General features: G+C 52.6%; 1 protein-coding gene across 1 annotated transcript; it reads right to left on the reverse strand.

The window, feature by feature from the left end:
- Positions 1-20: 20 nt before the first annotated feature.
- On the reverse strand, positions 21-22055 carry gnsa (glucosamine (N-acetyl)-6-sulfatase a). Its single transcript, XM_029748313.1, has 12 exons — positions 21744-22055; positions 20056-20115; positions 17489-17695; positions 14603-14668; positions 13193-13291; positions 12519-12686; positions 10105-10187; positions 9721-9839; positions 8075-8280; positions 2249-2470; positions 1387-1547; positions 21-604 (listed from the first exon to the last, which is right to left on the reverse strand). The coding sequence occupies exons 1-12, from the start codon at positions 21903-21905 to the stop codon at positions 535-537; spliced, it is 1623 nt and encodes a 540-aa protein (XP_029604173.1). The 5' UTR covers positions 21906-22055; the 3' UTR covers positions 21-534.
- Between the last annotated feature and the right edge of the window lie 1731 nt (positions 22056-23786).

Here is a 23786-nt window from a genome sequence, read left to right on the forward strand (position 1 = left end):
ACTGGGAGAAAGAGGAACAGGTTTCTGGTCCCACTGGGAGAAAGAGGAATAACAGGTTTCTAGTCCCACTGGGAGAAAGAGGAACAGGTTTCTAGTCCCACTGGGAGAAAGAGGAACAGGTTTCTAGTCCCACTGGGAGAAAGAGGAATAACAGGTTTCTAGTCCTACTGGGCGAAAGAGGAATAACAGGTTTCTAGTCCGACTGTAGCCGGTCAAGACGTGTTAATGATTTGAAAAACAGCTGATTGGAGGTAATTGATTTTCCTCACCTAATTAGCAAACACAACATGTCCAATTAAATCAGTTAAAGCATGTCTTAAAACAACCAATCAATGGTGATACTGTGTGTACACACACACACACACACACACACACACACACACACACGGGTTGTGTTGTGTACAGACAAAGGCCTCCCTGTTAAAAGTGCTGTAGTGTGGAGTGGACAGAAGGTCCTCCTCTCCAACCATAGGTCTCAGACACTCGGTACCAGCAGGACGGGCTCAGACAGCCCTCCTCTCCTCCTCCTGCTCTTCAGGCCCGTCTCGGCCCGCTGATCCGCTGCCTCCTGTTACTGAACATCAGCTGAGGGTCAAACGTATACCTGGGGAGAGAAGAACAGAGAGGTGGGTGGTCAGGAGAGAGGAGAGGGTTAGAGCTGGGTGGTCTGGGGAGAGGAGAGGGTTAGAGCTGGGTGGTCTGGGGAGAGGAGAGGGTTAGAGCTGGGTGGTCTGGGGAGAGGAGAGGGTTAGAGCTGGGTGGTCTGGGGAGAGGGTTAGAGCTGGGTGGTCTGGGGAGAGGGTTAGAGCTGGGTGGTCTGGGGAGAGGGTTAGAGCTGGGTGGTCTGGGGAGAGGGGTGGGTTAGAGCTGGGTGGTCTGGGGAGAGGGGTGGGTTAGAGCTGGGTGGTCTGGGGAGAGGGGTGGGTTAGAGCTGGGTGGTCTGGGGAGAGGGGTGGGTTAGAGCTGGGTGGTCTGGAGAGAGGAGAGGGTTAGAGCTGGGTGGTCTGGGGAGAGGAGAGGGTTAGAGCTGGGTGGTCTGGGGAGAGGAGAGGGTTAGAGCTGGGTGGTCTGGGGAGAGGAGAGGGTTAGAGCTGGGTGGTCTGGGGAGAGGGGTGGGTTAGAGCTGGGTGGTCTGGGGAGGGTTAGAGCTGGGTGGTCTGGGGAGAGTTAGAGCTGGGTGGTCTGGGGAGAGGAGAGGGTTAGAGCTGGGTGGTCTGGGGAGAGGAGAGGGTTAGAGCTGGGTGGTCTGGGGAGAGGAGAGGGTTAGAGCTGGGTGGTCTGGGGAGAGGAGAGGGTTAGAGCTGGGTGGTCTGGGGAGAGGGGTGGGTTAGAGCTGGGTGGTCTGGAGAGAGGGGTGGGTTAGAGCTGGGTGGTTGGTCAGTGTACCGTGCGTCGTAGACCCCAGGGGTCCTACAGGACTGTCCAGAACAGGACTGCAGCATCATCAGCCTGTGGTTCATCTTCTCCAGGACCTCCTGGTCAATGGTCTTCGCCAGGTTACTGAGCTGGTAGGGGTCTACTGTCATGTTATAGACCTCCACAAACACCTGGAGAACACAGAGAGAGAGAGTTAGTTATTACTAATGACCTGGTAGGATACACCTGGTGAACACAGAGAGTTAGTTATTACTAATGACCTGGTAGGATACACCTGATGAACACAGAGAGAGTTAGTTATTACTAATGACCTGGTAGGATACACCTGGTGAACACAGAGAGAGAGTTAGTTATTACTAATGACCTGGTAGGATACACCTGGAGAACACAGAGAGAGAGAGTTAGTTATTACTAATGACCTGGTAGGATACACCTGGTGAACACAGAGAGAGAGAGAGTTAGTTATTACTAATGACCTGGTAGGATACACCTGGTGAACACAGAGAGAGAGAGAGTTAGTTATTACTAATGACCTGGTAGGATACACCTGGTGAACACAGAGAGAGAGAGTTAGTTATTACTAATGACCTGGTAGGATACACCTGGTGAACACAGAGAGAGAGAGTTATTACTAATGACCTGGTAGGATACACCTGGTGGACACAGAGAGAGAGAGTTAGTTATTTAATAGGTGGACTGGCGTCCATGAGAGAGAGAGGTAGGGGTCCCCATTCAGACTGGCGTCCATGTTGAGCGTCCCCATAGCAGTAAAGCAGGGCAGTTCATTGTATTTCTACGGGTGAGACAGGATATCCACCTCCCTAACACACAGAGAGACACGAGGTGACTAAAACACTTCTCTCCCTCTCACCTCGTTGTCGTCGAACTCGCAGTACTGGATGTCGGCGGAGGGGGCGACGGTACGAACACAGGCGTACGTGTTGTTGAAGGAATCCTCACACACACAGTCGGGGAAACATTCAGAGACCCCGGGACCGAGCAGCGGACAGGCGGGATCTGCCACGTTAGATCCCTCCCCTTCATACTCCACCAGGAAGTCTGTTCTCCACGTAGTGCTGTTCACAGATCCCGCCTGACACAGAGATTACAACACAGTATTCACAGATCCCACCTGACACAGAGATTACAACACAGTATTCACAGATCCCACCTGACAGAGATTACAACACAGTATTCACAGATCCCACCTGACAGAGATTACAACACAGTATTCACAGATCCCTCCTGACACAGAGATTACAACACAGTATTCACAGATCCCTCCTGACACAGAGATTACAACATAGTATTCACAGATCCCACCTGACACAGAGATTACAACACAGTATTCACAGATCCCACCTGACACAGAGATTACAACACAGTATTCACAGATCCCACCTGACACAGAGATTACAACACAGTATTCACAGATCCCACCTGACACAGAGATTACAACACAGTATTCACAGATCCCACCTGACACAGAGATTACAACACAGTATTCACAGATCCCACCTGACACAGAGATTACAACATAGTATTCACAGATCCCACCTGACACAGAGATTACAACACAGTATTCACAGATCCCTCCTGACACAGAGATTACAACACAGTATTCACAGATCCCACCTGACACAGAGATTACAACACAGTATTCACAGATCCCACCTGACACAGAGATTACAACAGTATTCACAGATCCCACCTGACACAGAGATTACAACACAGTATTCACATTAATAACAGAAGACAGAGAAGGTGAAGCAGCTGTGAACCTGTGCTGATGAGGATGCCTGTCTGGTGCATATGTCTCTGCAGATGGGCAGTGAGCCTCCGTCCTCCCTGAGGAAAGACCTGGACCGCCTCATGATCCTGGTCAGACTTTATGACCTCCTACACACTCACTGTCACCAGGCCCTACACCCAAACAAGGGCACTGCGTTCATCCACCTCTGGCCTGCTCGCCTCCCTACCTCTGAGGAAGCACGGTTCCCGCTCAGCCCAGTCAAAACTGTTCGCTGCTCTGGCACCCCAATGGTGGAACAAGCTCCCTCACGACGCCAGGACAGCGGAGTCAATCACCACCTTCCGGAGACACCTGAAACCCCACCTCTTTAAGGAATACCTGGGATAGGATAAAGTAATCCTTCTAACCCACCCCCCCCCCCATATTGTAAAGTGGTTGTTCCACTGGATATCATAAGGTGAATCCACCAATTTGTAAGTCGCTCTGGATAAGAGCGTCTGCTAAATGACTTAAATGTTAAAATGTAAATGTAAATACCGGTTAAATACTGATCCTCCTGATCCACACAGTATTCACATTAATACCGGTTAAATACTGATCCACACAGTATTCACATTAATACCGGTTAAATACTGATCCACACAGTATTCACATTAATACCGGTTAAATACTGATCCTCCTGATACACACAGTATTCACATTAATACCGGTTAAATACTGATCCACACAGTATTCACATTAATACCGGTTAAATACTGATCCACACAGTATTCACATTAATACCGGTTAAATACTGATCCTCCTGATACACACAGTATTCACATTAATACCGGTTAAATACTGATCCACACAGTATTCACATTACTACCAGTTAAATACTGATCCTCCTGATACAGACAGGCTGCTAGGCTGCGTTGTGCTAGGCTGCTAGGCTGCGTTGTGCTAGGCTACGAGGCTGCGTTGTGCTAGGCTACGAGGCTGCGTTGTGCTAGGCTACGAGGCTGCGTTGTGCTAGGATGCTAGGCTGCGTTGTGCTAGGATGCTAGGCTGCGTTGTGCTAGGATGCTAGGCTGCGTTGTGCTAGGATGCTAGGCTGCGTTGTGCTAGGCTACGAGGCTGCGTTGTGCTAGGCTACGTTGTGCTAGGCTGCTAGGCTGCGTTGTGCTAGGCTGCTAGGCTGCGTTGTGCTAGGCTGCTAGGCTGCGTTGTGCTAGGCTGCTAGGCTGCGTTGTGCTAGGCTGTTAGGCTGCGTTGTGCTAGGATGCTAGGCTACGAGGCTGCGTTGTGCTAGGCTACGAGGCTGCGTTGTGCTAGGCTACGTTGTGCTAGGCTACGAGGCTGCGTTGTGCTAGGCTACGAGGCTGCGTTGTGCTAGGCTACGAGGCTGCGTTGTGCTAGGCTGCGTTGTGCTAGGCTGCTAGGCTGCGTTGTGCTAGGCTGCTAGGCTGCGTTATGCTAGGCTGCGTTATGCTAGGCTACTAGGCTGCGTTGTGCTAGGCTACTAGGCTGCGTTGTGCTAGGCTACTAGGCTGCGTTGTGCTAGGCTACTAGGCTGCGTTGTGCTAGGCTACTAGGCTGCGTTGTGCTAGGCTACTAGGCTGCGTTGTGCTAGGCTACTAGGCTGCGTTGTGCTAGGCTGCGTTGTGCTAGGCTGCTAGGCTGCGTTGTGCTAGGCTGCGTTGTGCTAGGCTGCTAGGCTGCGTTGTGCTAGGCTGCTAGGCTGCGTTGTGCTAGGCTACTAGGCTGCGTTGTGCTAGGCTACTAGGCTGCGTTGTGCTAGGCTGCTAGGCTGCGTTGTGCTAGGATGCGTTTGTGCTAGGATGCTAGGCTGCGTTGTGCTAGGATGCTAGGCTGCGTTATGCTAGGCTACTAGGCTGCGTTGTGCTAGGCTACTAGGCTGCGTTGTGCTAGGATGCTAGGCTGCGTTGTACTAGGATGCTAGGCTGCGTTGTGCTAGGATGCTAGGCTGCGTTATGCTAGGCTACTAGGCTGCGTTGTGCTAGGCTACTAGGCTGCGTTGTGCTAGGATGCTAGGCTGCGTTGTGCTAGGATGCTAGGCTGCGTTATGCTAGGCTACTAGGCTGTTGTGCTAGGCTACTAGGCTGCGTTGTGCTAGGATGCTAGGCTGCGTTGTGCTAGGCTGCTAGGCTGCGTTGTGCTAGGCTACGAGGCTGCGTTGTGCTAGGCTGCTAGGCTGCGTTGTGCTAGGCTGCTAGGCTGCGTTGTGCTAGGCTGCTAGGCTGCGTTGTGCTAGGCTGCTAGGCTGCGTTGTGCTAGGCTACGTTGTGCTAGGCTACGAGGCTGCGTTGTGCTAGGCTGCTAGGCTGCGTTGTGCTAGGCTGCTAGGCTGCGTTGTGCTAGGCTACGAGGCTGCGTTGTGCTAGGCTGCTAGGCTGCGTTGTGCTAGGCTGCTAGGCTGCGTTATGCTAGGCTACTAGGCTGCGTTGTGCTAGGCTACTAGGCTGCGTTGTGCTAGGATGCTAGGCTGCGTTGTGCTAGGATGCTAGGCTGCGTTATGCTAGGCTACTAGGCTGTTGTGCTAGGCTACTAGGCTGCGTTGTGCTAGGATGCTAGGCTGCGTTGTGCTAGGATGCTAGGCTGCGTTATGCTAGGCTACTAGGCTGCGTTGTGCTAGGCTACTAGGCTGCGTTGTGCTAGGATGCTAGGCTGCGTTGTGCTAGGATGCTAGGCTGCGTTATGCTAGGCTACTAGGCTGTTGTGCTAGGCTACTAGGCTGCGTTGTGCTAGGATGCTAGGCTGCGTTGTGCTAGGCTGCTAGGCTGCGTTGTGCTAGGCTACGAGGCTGCGTTGTGCTAGGCTGCTAGGCTGCGTTGTGCTAGGCTGCTAGGCTGCGTTGTGCTAGGCTGCTAGGCTGCGTTGTGCTAGGCTGCTAGGCTGCGTTGTGCTAGGCTACGTTGTGCTAGGCTACGAGGCTGCGTTGTGCTAGGCTGCTAGGCTGCGTTGTGCTAGGATGCTAGGCTGCGTTGTGCTAGGATGCTAGGCTGCGTTGTGCTAGGATGCTAGGCTGCGTTGTGCTAGGCTACGAGGCTGCGTTGTGCTAGGCTACGTTGTGCTAGGCTACGAGGCTGCGTTGTGCTAGGCTACGAGGCTGCGTTGTGCTAGGCTACGAGGCTGCGTTGTGCTAGGCTACGAGGCTGCGTTGTGCTAGGCTGCGTTGTGCTAGGCTGCTAGGCTGCGTTGTGCTAGGCTACTAGGCTGCGTTGTGCTAGGCTACTAGGCTGCGTTGTGCTAGGCTGCTAGGCTGCGTTGTGCTAGGATGCGTTTGTGCTAGGATGCTAGGCTGCGTTGTGCTAGGATGCTAGGCTGCGTTATGCTAGGCTACTAGGCTGCGTTGTGCTAGGCTACTAGGCTGCGTTGTGCTAGGATGCTAGGCTGCGTTGTACTAGGATGCTAGGCTGCGTTGTGCTAGGATGCTAGGCTGCGTTATGCTAGGCTACTAGGCTGCGTTGTGCTAGGCTACTAGGCTGCGTTGTGCTAGGATGCTAGGCTGCGTTGTGCTAGGATGCTAGGCTGCGTTATGCTAGGCTACTAGGCTGTTGTGCTAGGCTACTAGGCTGCGTTGTGCTAGGATGCTAGGCTGCGTTGTGCTAGGCTGCTAGGCTGCGTTGTGCTAGGCTACGAGGCTGCGTTGTGCTAGGCTGCTAGGCTGCGTTGTGCTAGGCTGCTAGGCTGCGTTGTGCTAGGCTGCTAGGCTGCGTTGTGCTAGGCTGCTAGGCTGCGTTGTGCTAGGCTGCTAGGCTGCGTTGTGCTAGGCTACGTTGTGCTAGGCTACGAGGCTGCGTTGTGCTAGGCTGCTAGGCTGCGTTGTGCTAGGATGCTAGGCTGCGTTGTGCTAGGATGCTAGGCTGCGTTGTGCTAGGATGCTAGGCTGCGTTGTGCTAGGCTACGAGGCTGCGTTGTGCTAGGCTACGTTGTGCTAGGCTACGAGGCTGCGTTGTGCTAGGCTACGAGGCTGCGTTGTGCTAGGCTACGAGGCTGCGTTGTGCTAGGCTACGAGGCTGCGTTGTGCTAGGCTGCGTTGTGCTAGGCTGCTAGGCTGCGTTGTGCTAGGCTGCTAGGCTGCGTTGTGCTAGGCTACTAGGCTGCGTTGTGCTAGGCTACTAGGCTGCGTTGTGCTAGGCTACTAGGCTGCGTTGTGCTAGGCTGCTAGGCTGCGTTGTGCTAGGCTGCTAGGCTGCGTTATGCTAGGCTGCTAGGCTGCGTTATGCTAGGCTGCTAGGCTGCGTTGTGCTAGGCTACTAGGCTGCGTTGTGCTAGGCTACTAGGCTGCGTTGTGCTAGGCTGCGTTGTGCTAGGCTGCTAGGCTGCGTTGTGCTAGGCTGCTAGGCTGCGTTGTGCTAGGCTGCTAGGTTGTGCTAGGCTGCTAGGTTGTGCTAGGCTACTAGGCTGCTAGGTTGTGCTAGGCTACTAGGCTGCGTTGTGCTAGGCTACTAGGCTGCGTTGTGCTAGGCTACTAGGCTGCGTTGTGCTAGGCTGCTAGGCTGCGTTGTGCTAGGATGCTAGGCTGCGTTGTGCTAGGATGCTAGGTTGCGTTGTGCTAGGATGCTAGGCTGCGTTGTGCTAGGATGCTAGGCTGCGTTGTGCTAGGATGCTAGGCTGCGTTGTGCTAGGATGCTAGGCTGCGTTGTGCTAGGCTACTAGGCTGCGTTGTGCTAGGCTACTAGGCTGCGTTGTGCTAGGATGCTAGGCTGCGTTGTGCTAGGATGCTAGGCTGCGTTGTGCTAGGATGCTAGGCTGCGTTGTGCTAGGATGCTAGGCTGCGTTGTGCTAGGATGCTAGGCTGCGTTATGCTAGGCTACTAGGCTGCGTTGTGCTAGGCTACTAGGCTGCGTTGTGCTAGGATGCTAGGCTGCGTTGTGCTAGGATGCTAGGCTGCGTTGTGCTAGGTATATAGAGTATAGTGTGTTCTGTATGGGTTCTCACCAGTACAGACAGGAAGGACATGCCGTCCATGGCGGTCTTGTTGACGTTGTAACCAGCCATGTCCAGGATGGTAGGACCCAGGTCAACGTTCTGGACCGCTAGCCCGGTGGTCTGGTTCGGCTTGATGTTGGGCCCTCGGATCAGCAGAGGAACTCTGATATCAGACTCATACAGCTGCCTCTTATCCAGGGGGAGAGAGAACTGACCTGGGGGGGAGGGAGGGGGGAGTCAGCGGACTGGTAGCTGTCCTCTTATCCAGGGGGAGAGAGAACTGACCTGGGGGGGAGAGAGGGGGAGAGGGGGGAGTCAGCGGACTGGTAGCTGTCCTCTTATCCAGGGGGAGAGAGAACTGACCTGGGGGAGAGAGGGGGAGAGGGGGGAGTCAGCGGACTGGTAGCTGTCCTCTTATCCAGGGGGAGAGAGAACTGACCTGGGGGGGAGAGAGGGGGGAGTCAGCGGACTGGTAGCTGTCCTCTTATCCAGGGGGAGAGAGAACTGACCTGGGGGGGGGGGAGGGGGGAGTCAGCGGACTGGTAGCTGTCCTCTTATCCAGGGGGAGAGAGAACTGACCTGGGGGGAGAGGGGGAGAGGGGGGAGTCAGCGGACTGGTAGCTGTCCTCTTATCCAGGGGGAGAGAGAACTGACCTGGGGGGAGAGAGGGGGAGAGGGGGGAGTCAGCGGACTGGTAGCTGTCCTCTTATCCAGGGGGAGAGAGAACTGACCTGGGGGGAGAGAGGGGGGAGAGGGGGGAGTCAGCGGACTGGTAGCTGTCCTCTTATCCAGGGGGAGAGAGAACTGACCTGGGGGGAGGGAGGGGGAGAGGGGGGAGTCAGCGGACTGGTAGCTGTCCTCTTAGAGGTGTGTTTACTTTTCTGTTGGCGCTGTAGGTGTACCAGTACCAGGTGTGTTGTGTACCTGTACCAGGTGTGTTGTGTACCTGTACCAGGTGTGTTGTGTACCTGTACCAGGTGTGTTGTGTACCTGTACCAGGTGTGTTGTGTGCCTGTACCAGGTGTGTTGTGTACCTGTACCAGGTGTGTTGTGTGCCTGTACCAGGTGTGTTGTGTGCCTGTACCAGGTGTGTTGTGTACAAGGTGTGCTGTGTACCTGTACCAGGTGTGCTGTGTACCTGTACCAGGTGTATTGTGTACCTGTACCAGGTGTATTGTGTACCTGTACCAGGTGTGTGGTGTACCAGGTGTGTGGTGTACCAGGTGTGTGGTGTACCAGGTGTGTGGTGTACCTGTACCAGGTGTGCTGTGTGCCTGTACCAGGTGTGTTGTGTGCCTGTACCAGGTGTGTTGTGTGCCTGTACCAGGTGTGTTGTGTACAAGGTGTGCTGTGTACCTGTACCAGGTGTATTGTGTACCTGTACCAGGTGTATGGTGTACCAGGTGTGTGGTGTACCAGGTGTGTGGTGTACCAGGTGTGTGGTGTACCTGTACCAGGTGTGCTGTGTACCTGTACCAGGTGTGCTGTGTACCTGTACCAGGTGTGTTGTGTACCTGTACCAGGTGTGTTGTGTACCTGTACCAGGTGTGTTGTGTACCTGTACCAGGTGTGGTATCCGTTGTCTGAGGTAAAAATGATATAAGGTGTGTTGTGTACCTGTACCAGGTGTGCTGTGTACCAGGTGTGCTGTGTACCTGTGTGGTATCCGTTGTCTGAGGTAAAGATGATATAAGTGTTCTCCAGTTCACCTCGTACCTCTAACCTCTTCACCACCTTCTCCACCAGGTCATCCACCGACAGCAGAGTACGCCACCTAGTGGTGTGGAGGGCAAACAGGGCGTACATTATAACTCATAAAGGATACATTATAACTCATAAAGGATACATTATAACTCATAAAGGATACATTATAACTCATAAAGGATAGGGGGGAGAGGAGGGAAGGAGGGAGAAGAGAGGAGAGAGAAGACAGGGAGGAGAGAGAGAAGACAAGGAGGAGGAGGAAAGAGAAGACAGGAGGAGAGAGAAGGGAGGGGGGAGAAGACGTGGGAGGAGAGAGAAGAGGAAGTAGTACTAACCGTTTCCTGTAGGCGTCATCCAGTAACTGGATAGAGGAGTTGGTCATGGGAGTCTTGGCCTGTCTGATCAACCAGTGCTTGTCCTGGAGGAGGTGAAGGTCATCATGGGAAAGACAGAGCACTTATTAACAGGTAGGTCTCTCTACGGTTTGTTGAGAGGTCAGATGTGGCCTTCAGACAGAGGGAAAGGAGAGGAGATACCTCGTCTGAAAGCACTGAAATGTGTCTTCAGCATTTAACCCCTGAGAGGTGCGGGGGGGGCCTTAGTCAATGACATCAGCGCCCGGAAAGCAGTTGTTGTTAGGGGTAACCGCTTTCCTCAAGAGAAGAACGTCTCTGGGGCTTCGAACCAGAAACCTTTCGGTTATTGGCCCTACGCTAGGCTACACGCCACCGCTAAAACGGTAGAGGACAAAGAGACGCCCCTAAAACGGTAGAGAGAACAAAGAGACGCCCCCCCCTAAAACGGCAGAGAGAACGAAGAGACGCCCCCCTAAAACGGCAGAGAGAACAAAGAGACGCCCCCCCTAAAACGGCAGAGAGAACGAAGAGACGCCGCCCCTAAAACGGCAGAGAGAACGAAGAGACGCCCCTAAAACGGCAGAGAGAACGAAGAGACGCCCCCCCTAAAACGGCAGAGAGAACGAAGAGACGCCCCTAAAACGGTAGAGAGAACGAAGAGACGCCCCCCCCTAAAACGGCAGAGAGAACGAAGAGACGCCCCCCCAAAACGGTAGAGAGAACGAAGAGACGCCCCCCCAAAACGGTAGAGAGAACGAAGAGACGCCCCCCCAAAACGGTAGAGAGAACGAAGAGACGCCCCCCCTAAAACGGCAGAGAGAACGAAGAGACGCCGCCCCTAAAACGGTAGAGAGAACGAAGAGACGCCCCCCCCTAAAACGGCAGAGAGAACGAAGAGACGCCCCCCCTAAAACGGTAGAGAGAACGAAGAGACGCCCCCCCTAAAACGGTAGAGAGAACGAAGAGACGCCCCCCCTAAAACGGTAGAGACGCCCCCCCTAAAACGGTAGAGAGAACGAAGTTGTGGTGGCGGTATGGGTGTGGTGGCGGTGGCGGTATGTGTGTGGTGGCGGTATGGGTGTGGTGGCGGTATGGGTGTGGTGGCGGTATGGGTGTTGTGGTGGTGTGGTATGGGTGTTGTGGTGGTGTGGTATGGGTGTTGTGGTGGTGGCGGTATGGGTGTTGTGGTGGTGGCGGTATGGGTGTTGTGGTGGTGGCGGTATGGGTGTTGTGGTGGTGGCGGTATGGGTGTTGTGGTGGTGGCGGTATGGGTGTGGTGGCGGTGGCGGTATGGGTGTGGTGGCGGTATGGGTGTTGTGGTGGTATGGGTGTTGTGGTGGTGTGGTATGGGTGTTGTGGTGGTGGCGGTATGGGTGTTGTTGTGGTGGCGGTATGGGTGTTGTTGTGGTGGCGGTATGGGTGTGGTGGCGGTATGGGTGTTGTGGTGGTGGCGGTATGGGTGTTGTGGTGGTGTGCTATGGGTGTTGTTGTGGTGGCGGTATGGGTGTTGTTGTGGTGTGGTATGGGTGTTGTGGTGGTGTGGTATGGGTGTTGTGGTGGTATGGGTGTGGTGGCGGTGGCGGTATGGGTGTGGTGGTGTGGTATGGGTGTTGTGGTATGGGTGTTGTGGTGGTGTGGTATGGGTGTTGTTGTGGTGTGCTATGGGTGTTGTGGTGGTGTGGTATGGGTGTTGTGGTGGTGTGCTATGGGTGTTGTGGTGGTGTGCTATGGGTGTTGTGGTGGTGTGCTATGGGTGTTGTTGTGGTGGTGTGCTATGGGTGTTGTTGTGGTGGTGTGGTATGGGTGTTGTGGTGGTGTGGTATGGGTGTTGTGGTGGTGTGGTATGGGTGTTGTGGTGGTGTGGTATGGGTGTTGTGGTGGTGTGGTATGGGTGTTGTGGTGGTGTGGTATGGGTGTTGTTGTGGTGTGGTATGGGTGTTGTGGTGGTGGCGGTATGGGTGTGGTGGCGGTGGCGGTATGGGTGTTGTGGTGGTGTGCTATGGGTGTTGTTGTGGTATGGGTGTTGTTGTGGTGTGCTATGGGTGTTGTTGTGGTGTGCTATGGTGTCGTTGTGGTGTGCTATGGTGTCGTTGTGGTGTGCTATGGGTGTCGTTGTGGTGTGCTATGGGTGTCGTTGTGGTGTGCTATGGGTGTCGTGGTGGTGGCGGTATGGGTGTTGTGGTGGTGGCGGTATGGGTGTTGTGGTGGTGGCGGTATGGGTGTTGTGGTGGCGGTATGGGTGTTGTTGTGGTGGCGGTATGGGTGTTGTTGTGGTGTGCTATGGGTGTCGTGGTGGTGGCGGTATGGGTGTCGTGGTGGTGGCGGTATGGGTGTCGTGGTGGTGTGGTATGGGTGTCGTGGTGGTGTGGTATGGGTGTTTCCATGTTCCATACCTTCCCATGGACGTTGAAGTTGGGGTCCCGGGGGGCCTTGAGGTCCTTGAAGCGGTCCTGGTACTGCGGGGCGGCGGTCCAGGGAGCGTGGGGGGCGGGGGGCGACACCATCATGAAAAACGGGCGGTAGTTAGACTTATACTGGAGGAAGTCCAGAGACATGTTGGTCTGGGGAGGACAGAGACAGAGGACAGAGACAGAGGAAGTTAGACTGGAGGAAGTCTAGAGACATGTTGGTCTGGGGAGGACAGAGACAGAGGACAGAGACAGAGGAAGTTAGACTGGAGGAAGCCCAGAGACAGAGGACAGAGGTAGTTAGACTGGAGGAAGTCCAGAGACAGAGGACAGAGACAGAGGACAGAGACAGAGGACAGAGACAGAGGACAGAGACAGAGGTAGTTAGAATGAAGGACAACTATAGACATGTTGGACTGGAGAGGACAGAGACAGAGGACAGAGACAGAGGACAGAGACAGAGGACAGAGGTAGTTAGACTGGAGGAAGTCTAGAGACATGTTGGACTGGAGGAAGTCCAGAGACAGAGGAAGTTAGACTGGAGTTGACCCCAGACTGATTCTGTACTGATCGGACCAGGAGTTAGTGGACAGGACAGTTCCCAGTAATGCAGGGAATCCTCTGGGTCCTTCAGTAGGACAACTAGCAGCTCTTCTTACCAGCACGTCTGTCAGGTAGTCTTCACTGTAGTTCCCTCCGTGTTTCTTAGGCTTCCCGTTCACAGACAGAGTGTAGTTGTAGTACCTGGAGTTCCTCTCCTGTATAGGACACAGACAGTGTAGTACCTGGAGTTCCTCTCCTGAACACAGACAGTGTAGTACCTAGAGTTCCTCTCCTGAACACAGACAGTGTAGTACCTAGAGTTCCTCTCCTGAACACAGACAGTGTAGTACCTAGAGTTCCTCTCCTGAACACAGACAGTGTAGTACCTAGAGTTCCTCTCCTGAACACAGACAGTGTAGTACCTAGAGTTCCTCTCCTGAACACAGACAGTGTAGTACCTGGAGTTCCTCTCCTGGACACAGACAGTGTAGTACCTAGAGTTCCTCTCCTGGACACAGACAGTGTAGTACCTAGAGTTCCTCTCCTGAACACAGACAGTGTAGTACCTAGAGTTCCTCTCCTGAACAGACAGTGTAGTACCTGGAGTTCCTCTCCTGAACACAGACAGTGTAGTACCTGGAGTTCCTCTCCTGAACACAGACAGTGTAGTACCTAGAGTTCCTCTCCTGAACAGACAGTGTAGTACCTGGAGTTCCTCTCCTGAACACAGACAGTGTAGTACCTGGAGTTCCTCTCCTGAACACAGACAGTGTAGTACCTGGAGTTCCTCTCCTGAACACAGACAGTGTAGTACCTAGAGTTCCTCTCCTGAACACAGACAGTGTAGTACCTAGAGTTCCTCTCCTGAACACAGACAGTGTAGTACCTAGAGTTCCTCTCCTGAACACAGACAGTGTAGTACCTAGAGTTCCTCTCCTGTATAGGACACAGACAGTGTAGTACCTAGAGTTCCTCTCCTGAACACAGACAGTGTAGTACCTAGAGTTCCTCTCCTGAACACAGACAGTGTAGTACCTAGAGTTCCTCTCCTGAACACAGACAGTGTAGTACCTAGAGTTCCTCTAAGTTAAAACAGAAACATGATCCTAATCTGATCTAAAAATCAGGTTTAGTCTGTGTATAAATGTCATCTTTCTAAAATAGTCCATCTATGTTACTACAGTATTTTAATATTATTAAAACGATTAAGTGAAGGAGATAACCTTCTCAAACTTTCTCCTGATCCTGACCTCTCGTGACCTCTACCCTCAGTAACCCTTGCAGATATAGTAAACACGGTGTGTCAACAATCTTTGATGGATGTGATTTTCGTTCCCAGAGGTAAAAAGAAAACAGTCTGGATGGAGCAGCAGCGGGGTCAGTGGAATACCGGCAGAAACACGTCTCTGGGGGTCAAAGGGGACCAATAGTTTAGACTCACTAGACTGCTGAGGCGACATGTTGTTCTCACCAGAGTCTAGACTGACGTTGTGACGTTAGTAATATAGTGTATGATGTGGTCTCACCAGTCCGACCCAGTAGTCCCATCCCAGAGGAACGTGCTCCACTCCTCCTGCATCTGGGTTCCCATACTGAAACACACAGACAGTTCCCATACTGAAACACACAGACAGTTCCCATACTGAAACACAGAGACCGTTCCCATACTGAAACAGAGAATCAGTTTCTATACTGAAACACAGAGACAGAGACAGTTCCCATACTGAAACACAGAGAATCAGTTCCCATACTGAAACAGAGACAGAGACGGTTCCCATACTAAAACAGAGAGACGGTTCCCATACTGAAACACAGAGACGGTTCCCATACTGAAACACAGAGACGGTTCCCATACTGAAACACAGAGACGGTTCCCATACTGAAACACAGAGACGGTTCCCATACTGAAACAGAGAATCGGTTCCCATACTGAAACAGAGACAGAGACAGTTCCCATACTGAAACAGAGACAGAGACAGTTCCCATACTGAAACAGAGACAGAGACAGTTCCCATACTGAAACAGAGACAGAGACAGTTCCCATACTGAAACACAGAGAATCAGTTCCCATACTGAAACACAGAGAATCAGTTCCCATACTGAAACACAGAGAATCAGTTCCCATACTGAAACACAGAGAATCAGTTCCCATACTGAAACACAGAGAATCAGTTCCCATACTGAAACACAGAGAATCAGTTCCCATACTGAAACACAGAGACGGTTCCCATACTGAAACACAGAGACGGTTCCCATACTGAAACACAGAGACGGTTCCTATACTGAAACACAGAGACGGTTCCCATACTGAAACACAGAGACGGTTCCCATACTGAAACACAGAGACGGTTCCCATACTGAAACACAGAGACGGTTCCCATACTGAAACAGAGAGACGGTTCCCATACTGAAAGAGAGAGACAGTTCCCATACTGAAAGAGAGAGACAGTTCCCATACTGAAAGAGAGAGACAGTTCCCATACTGAAAGAGAGAGACAGTTCCCATACTGAAAGAGAGAGACAGTTCCCATACTGAAAGAGAGAGACAGTTCCCATACTGAAAGAGAGAGACAGTTCCCATACTGAAACAGAGAGACGGTTCAGCATAGAGTTGGGCAGTAGGGGTGGGCGGTAGGGGTGGGCGGTAGAGGTGGGCGGTAGAGGTGGGCGGTAGAGGTGGGCGGTAGGGTTGGGCAGTAGGGGTGGGCAGTAGGGGTGGGCAGTAGGGTTGGGCGGTAGGGTTGGGCGGTAGGGGTGGGCGGTAGGGGTGGGCGGTAGGGGTGGGCGGTAGAGTTAGTAGTAGAGTTGAGCGGTAGGGTTGGGCGGTAGAGTTAGGCGGTAGAGTCGGGCGGTAGAGTTGGGCGGTAGAGTTGGGCGGTAGGGTTAGGTGAGGTGTAGTTACCTGGTTGAGGTACTTCCCAGCGTAGGGTTAGTAGTAGAGTTGGTAGTAGAGTTAGGCGGTAGAGTTGAGCGGTAGAGTTAGTAGTAGAGTTAGGCGGTAGGGTTGGAGTTGGGCGGTAGGGTGGGCGGTAGAGTTGGAGTTGGGGCGGTAGGGTGGGGCGGTAGGGTTGGGCGGTAGAGGTGGGCGGTAGAGGTGGGCGGTAGAGGTGGGCGGTAGAGGTGGGCGGTAGAGGTGGGCGGTAGAGGTGGGCGGTAGAGGTGGGGCGGTAGAGGTGGGCGGTAGAGTTGAGCGGTAGAGTTAGGCGGTAGAGTTGGAGTTGGGCGGTAGAGGTGGGCGGTAGAGGTGGGCGGTAGAGGTGGGCGGTAGGGTTGGGCGGTAGAGGTGGGCGGTAGAGTTGGAGTTGGGCGGTAGGGTGGGCGGTAGGGTTGGGCGGTAGAGGTGGGCGGTAGAGGTGGGGCGGTAGAGGTGGGCGGTAGAGGTGGGCGGTAGAGGTGGGCGGTAGGGTTAGTAGTAGAGTTGAGCGGTAGAGGTGGGCGGTAGAGGTGGGCGGTAGGGTTGGGCGGTAGGGTTGGAGTTGGGCGGTAGAGGTGGGCGGTAGAGGTGGGCGGTAGAGGTGGGCGGTAGGGTTGGGCGGTAGGGTTGGAGTTGGGCGGTAGAGGTGGGCGGTAGAGGTGGGCGGTAGGGTTGGGCGGTAGGGTTGGAGTTGGGCGGTAGAGGTGGGCGGTAGAGGTGGGCGGTAGGGTTGGGCGGTAGGGTTGGGCGGTAGGGGTGGGCGGTAGGGGTGGGCGGTAGAGTTGAGCGGTAGGGTTGGAGTTGGGCGGTAGAGGTGGGCGGTAGGGTTGGGCGGTAGAGGTGGGCGGTAGAGGTGGGCGGTAGAGGTGGGCGGTAGAGGTGGGCGGTAGAGGTGGGCGGTAGAGGTGGGCGGTAGGGTTGGGCGGTAGGGTTGGGCGGTAGAGGTGGGCGGTAGAGGTGGGCGGTAGAGGTGGGCGGTAGGGTTAGTAGTAGAGTTGAGCGGTAGAGGTGGGCGGTAGAGGTGGGCGGTAGGGTTGGGCGGTAGGGTTGGAGTTGGGCGGTAGAGGTGGGCGGTAGAGGTGGGCGGTAGAGGTGGGCGGTAGGGTTGGGCGGTAGGGTTGGAGTTGGGCGGTAGAGGTGGGCGGTAGAGGTGGGCGGTAGAGGTGGGCGGTAGGGTTGGGCGGTAGGGTTGGAGTTGGGCGGTAGAGGTGGGCGGTAGAGGTGGGCGGTAGGGTTGGGCGGTAGGGTTGGGCGGTAGAGGTGGGCGGTAGAGGTGGGCGGTAGAGGTGGGCGGTAGAGGTGGGCGGTAGAGGTGGGCGGTAGGGTTAGTAGTAGAGTTGAGCGGTAGAGTTGGGCGGTAGAGTTAGTAGTAGAGTTAGGCGGTAGGGTTGGGCGGTAGGGTTGGGCGGCAGGGTTGAGCGGTAGAGTTAGGCGGTAGAGTCGGGCGGTAGAGTTGAGCGGTAGAGTTGAGCGGTAGAGTTAGGTGAGGTGTAGTTACCTGGTTGAGGTACTTCCCAGCGTAGAAGGTCTGGTAACCAGCGTAGGCCTGCAGTAGAGCAGGGAAGGTCTTGGGCTCCTGGGTTTTCTGCCAGGCCGTGCTGCTGCAGTTCCCCTCCAGAGTGTTGTTGATCACATGGTGGTTATGGGGATACTTCCCTGTTAGGATGCTGGCTCTGCTGGGACAGCACAGCGGGCTGGCGACAAACTGGGGTAAACACAACAACACACTCCCATCAGCATGTCTCTACACCCCATTCATCTCCCGTCCTGCTGCTGAAACCCTCATACACCCCATTCATCTCCCGTCCTGCTGCCTGAAACCCTCATACACCCCATTCATCTCCCTGCTGAAACCCTCATACACCCCATTCATCTCCCTGCTGAAACCCTCACACACCCCATTCATCTCCCGTCCTGCTGCTGAAACCCTCATACACCCCATTCATCTCCCGTCCTGCTGCCTGAAACCCTCACACACCCCATTCATCTCCCCGCTGAAACCCTCACACACCCCATTCATCTCCCCGCTGAAACCCCCACACACCCCATTCATCTCCCCGCTGAAACCCACACACCCCATTCATCTCCCCGCTGAAACCCACACACACCCCATTCATCTCCCCGCTGAAACCCTCACACACCCCATTCATCTCCCTGCTGAAACCCTCATACACCCCATTCATCTCCCTGCTGAAACCCTCACACACCCCATTCATCTCCCGTCCTGCTGCCTGAAACCCTCATACACCCCATTCATCTCCCGTCCTGCTGCCTGAAACCCTCACACACCCCATTCATCTCCCGTCCTGCCGCTGAAACCCTCATACACCCCATTCATCTCCCTGCTGAAACCCTCATACACCCCATTCATCTCCCCGCTGAAACCCTCACACACCCCATTCATCTCCCGTCCTGCCGCTGAAACCCTCATACACCCCATTCATCTCCCTGCTGAAACCCTCACACACCCCATTCATCTCCCCGCTGAAACCCACACACCCCATTCATCTCCCCGCTGAAACCCACACACCCCATTCATCTCCCCGCTGAAACCCTCACACACCCCATTCATCTCCCCGCTGAAACCCACACACCCCATTCATCTCCCCGCTGAAACCCACACACACCCCATTCATCTCCCTGCTGAAACCCTCATACACCCCATTCATCTCCCGTCCTGCTGCCTGAAACCCTCATAGACCCCATTCATCTCCCTGCTGAAACCCTCACACACCCCATTCATCTCCCTGCTGAAACCCTCATACACCCCATTCATCTCCCGTCCTGCTGCCTGAAACCCTCATACACCCCATTCATCTCCCTGCTGAAACCCTCATACACCCCATTCATCTCCCGTCCTGCCGCTGAAACCCTCATACACCCCATTCATCTCCCCGCTGAAACCCTCATACACCCCATTCATCTCCCCGCTGAAACCCACACACACCCCATTCATCTCCCGTCCTGCTGCTGAAACCCTCACACACCCCATTCATCTCCCGTCCTGCCGCCTGAAACCCTCACACACCCCATTCATCTCCCGTCCTGCTGCTGAAACCCTCATACACCCCATTCATCTCCCGTCCTGCTGCCTGAAACCCTCATACACCCCATTCATCTCCCCGCTGAAACCCTCATACACCCCATTCATCTCCCTGCTGAAACCCTCACACACCCCATTCATCTCCCTGCTGAAACCCTCACACACCCCATTCATCTCCCGTCCTGCCGCCTGAAACCCTCATACACCCCATTCATCTCCCGTCCTGCTGCTGACCCCATTAACTCCGAAACAGGATACTCACAGCGTTAAAGTCCGACCCCCTAACTCTGAAACAGGATACTCACAGCGTTAAAGACCGACCCCCTAACTCTGAAACAGGATACTCACAGCGTTGGAGACCGACCCCCTAACTCTGAAACAGGATACTCACAGCGTTGGAGACCGACCCCCTAACCCTGAAACAGGATACTCACAGCGTTGGAGACCGACCCCCTAACTCTGAAACAGGATACTCACAGCGTTGGAGACCGACCCCCTAACTCTGAAACAGGATACTCACAGCGTTGGAGACCTAACTCTGAAACAGGATACTCACAGCGTTGGAGACCTAACTCTGAAACAGGATACTCACAGCGTTGGAGACCGACCCCCTAACTCTGAAACAGGATACTCACAGCGTTGGAGACCGACCCCCTAACTCTGAAACAGGATACTCACAGCGTTGGAGACCGACCCCCTAACTCTGAAACAGGATACTCACAGCGTTGGAGACCGACCCCCTAACTCTGAAACAGGATACTCACAGCGTTAAAGACCGACCCCCTAACTCTGAAACAGGATACTCACAGCGTTGGAGACAGACCCCCTAACTCTGAAATAGGATACTCACAGCATTAAAGACCGACCCCCTAACTCTGAAACAGGATACTCACAGCGTTGGAGACCGACCCCCTAACTCTGAAACAGGATACTCACAGCGTTGGAGACCGGCCCCCTAACTCTGAAACAGGATACTCACAGCGTTGGAGACCGACCCCTAACTCTGAAAACAGGATACTCACAGCGTTGGTAAAGGTGATCCCTGCTTCACCAATCAGCTTCTTGGTCTTGTTCAGTGGGGTCTGAAGAAACACAAGACGGGATTTAAAATGGACGTCCCATTGTGAAAACCTCAAGCTCACAGACACACCTGTCCAGGTAACTTATTTCACACTGATCTGTCGTCCTCGTCAACACCTGGCCGGTTCTAAACTTTAGAATAATAAAATCTGAAAATTTGACCTGGATTAAATCATCAAACAGTATCATTAGATTCTCCTGGTCAGACTTCTAGTATACCTACTCAGCCTACTGAACTACTTCAAACTGGCTGCCAAATACCTGGACTGTGAGAGCAGAGTCCTGCTAAACAATAGGGTGAAAATACAACTAACTGAAAACATGTCTGATTTGGGATTTAGGCTGGTTTAGAGGACGAAACAGGTTTATGAAGGGCCCTGGTCCATCAGTTAGGCTGGTTTAGAGAGGAGGAAACAGGTTTCTGAAGGGCCTGGTCCATCAGTTAGGCTGGTTTAGAGAGGAGGAAACAGGTTAATGAAGGGCCCTGGTCCATCAGTTAGGCTGGTTTAGAGAGGAGGAAACAGGTTTCTGAAGGGCCTGGTCCATCAGTTAGGCTGGTTTAGAGAGGAGGAAACAGGTTTATGAAGGGCCTGGTCCATCAGTTAGGCAGGTTTAGAGAGGAGGAAACAGGTTTATGAAGGGCCTGGTCCATCAGTTAGGCTGGTTTAGAGAGGAGGAAACAGGTTTATGAAGGGCCCTGGTACATCAGCTTTAGCTGTTGCTGTAGTCGTATGTATCAAGAGTCTCAGAGTAGGATTGCTGATCAGGGATCAGGTCCCCCTCCTGTCCATGTAATCTTATCCATTATGGAAGACCATCTAAACTGACCAGAGATCAGGTCTCCCTCCTGTCCATGTAATCTTATCCATTATGGAAGACCATCTAAACTGACCAGAGATCAGGTCCCATCCTGTCCATGTAATCTTATCCATTATGGAAGACCATCTAAACTGACCAGAGATCAGGTCTCCCTCCTGTCCATGTAATCTTATCCATTATGGAAGACCATCTAAACTGACCAGAGGTCAGGTCCCCCTCCTGTCCATGTAATCTTATCCATTATGGAAGACCATCTAAACTGACCAGAGGTCAGCAGGACTCCTGACATTGGACCCATCCAGTCATATGATTGTTCTGTGTGCTGGTGAGATCAGGGACATGATTAGGCGAGGCAGACCTGAGGGCTAGATCACCTAGCAGGTCATCATCAACTTTAGCAAAACAACAACACATCCTCAACATAGCTGGGCTACATGTGATGGCTGGGCTAACTATCCATCTATCTATCCATCTATCCATCTATAGTATCTATCCATCTACACACCCTCATCATAGCTGGGCTACATGTGATGGCTGGGCTATCTATCTATCTATCTATCTATAGTATCTATCTATCTATCTATAGTATCTATCTATCTATCTATCTATCTATCTATCTATCTTAGTATCTATCTATCTATCTAACTCTGCAGCCTAACTTTAGTTAAACCTAAACACTGCGCGCATCAGCCCATAGCAGTCTAACCTAACGTTAGTACCATGAACCACCAATAGACTAAACTAATGTTATAAACCTAACGTTTAGTTCTATACCTCCAATAGAGTAAACTAATGTTGTAAAGTAATTTACCATGCCCCCAATAGCGCTGTCCAGGTCATCAGTGAGGATCAGAACAACGTTGGGTCTGTGGTACCACTTGGCCACAACACAGCAGCGGATATTCAGCAGCAAGGTGACGCAGATTAACAGACAATTCAATAACGTTGGCAGATTGAACCGAATCGAGGACATTTTCACTGTGAAATTAAAGACCGTGTGTCTTTCTCTCTGCGACTCCTAAATTGTTAAAAGCGTGGAAACGTAGTTAGGAAATTATTCCTGTGAGGGTCTCAGAATAACTCCGTCGTAAAGTACGCACGAATAAGTCAACTCTTTCCGGTCACGGATTTATATACACCTTCAGAATAAGAGTCAAATCAAGCTTTATTTATACAGCACATTTCAGACAGAGAATGCAACGCAGTAGAGTACCATAGTATGAGTCATATTACCCATAAAACCTAGTGGTCAAACAAGGAAATGGTTCCAATCAATTTTTCCATTATTCATTTTTTCCCATAAGAGATTTTAGAAACACTTAAAATAGGACAAGGTCCCTCTCTAGGACAAGGTCCCTCTCTAGGACAAGGTGTCTCTCTAGGACAAGGTGTCTCTCTAGGACAAGGTGTCTCTCTAGGACAAGGTCATTCTCTAGGACAAGGTGTCTCTCTAGGACAAGGTGTCTCTCTAGGACAAGGTGTCTCTCTAGGACAAGGTCACTCTCTAGGACAAGGTCACTCTCTAGGACAAGGTGTCTCTCTAGGACAAGGTGTCTCTCTAGGACAAGGTGTCTCTCTAGGACAAGGTCACTCTCTAGGACAAGGTCACTCTCTAGGACAAGGTGACTCTCTAGGACAAGGTCACTCTCTAGGACAAGGTCACTCTCTAGGACAAGGTGTCTCTCTAGGACAAGGTGTCTCTCTAGGACAAGGTGTCTCTCTAGGACAAGGTGACTCTCTAGGACAAGGAGTCTCTCTAGGACAAGGTGTCTCTCTAGGACAAGGTAATTCTCTAGGACAAGGTGTCTCTCTAGGACAAGGTGACTCTCTAGGACAAGGTGACTCTCTAGGACAAGGTGACTTGCGGAAGTTGCTGGGTTAAATGCGGAAGATGCTTTTCGGTTGAGTGCATTCAGTTGTTCAACAGGTATCCTCTCCCCCTTTCCCTTCTAATTAACTAGATCCTCATATTGATGGTTAGAAAAGGCCTTTTACACATTTACATCAACATTTCCAACAGCATGCTTGCCAAACAACTTCTGGGGTTTCAAACAACTATTAACTATGTAAACTATTATAGCCCAGGCTTCAATCATATCTGTCTACATTAGGGTTGAATATTTTCCCGGTATTTTACAAATGTTCCATCCTGAGAATAAATCACTTTTCTCGCTGGTTAACCCAGTATTTCCCGCCAAAACTGGAACACTCAGACATAATTTACAGATAGCCAGGGGCACACTCCAACACTCAGACATCATTTACAGATAGCCAGGGGTACACTCCAACACTCAGACATCATTTACAGATAGCCAGGGGTACACTCCAACACTCAGACATAATTTACAGATAGCCAGGGGAACACTCCAACACTCAGACATCATTTACAGATAGCCAGGGGAACACTCCAACACTCAGACATCATTTACAGATAGCCAGGGGAACACTCCAACACTCAGACATCATTTACAGATAGCCAGGGGAACACTCCAACACTCAGACATCATTTACAGATAGCCAGGGGAACACTCCAACACTCCAACACCATTTACAGATAGCCAGGGACACACTCCAACACTCAGACATCATTTACAGATAGCCAGGGGTACACTCCAACACTCAAACATCATTTACAGATAGCCAGGGGTACACTCCAACACTCAGACATCATGTACAGATAGCCAGGGGAACACTCCAACACTCAGACATCATTTACAGATAGCCAGGGGAACACTCCAACACTCAGACATCATTACAGATAGCCAGGGGAACACTCCAACACTCAGACATCATTTACAGATAGCCAGGGGAATAATACTGCTAATGCTATTGTTAATACTGTCAATGCTATTGT

This window comes from Salmo trutta, unplaced genomic scaffold, assembly GCF_901001165.1.
Source record: "Salmo trutta unplaced genomic scaffold, fSalTru1.1, whole genome shotgun sequence".
Lineage (NCBI taxonomy): Eukaryota > Metazoa > Chordata > Actinopteri > Salmoniformes > Salmonidae > Salmo > Salmo trutta.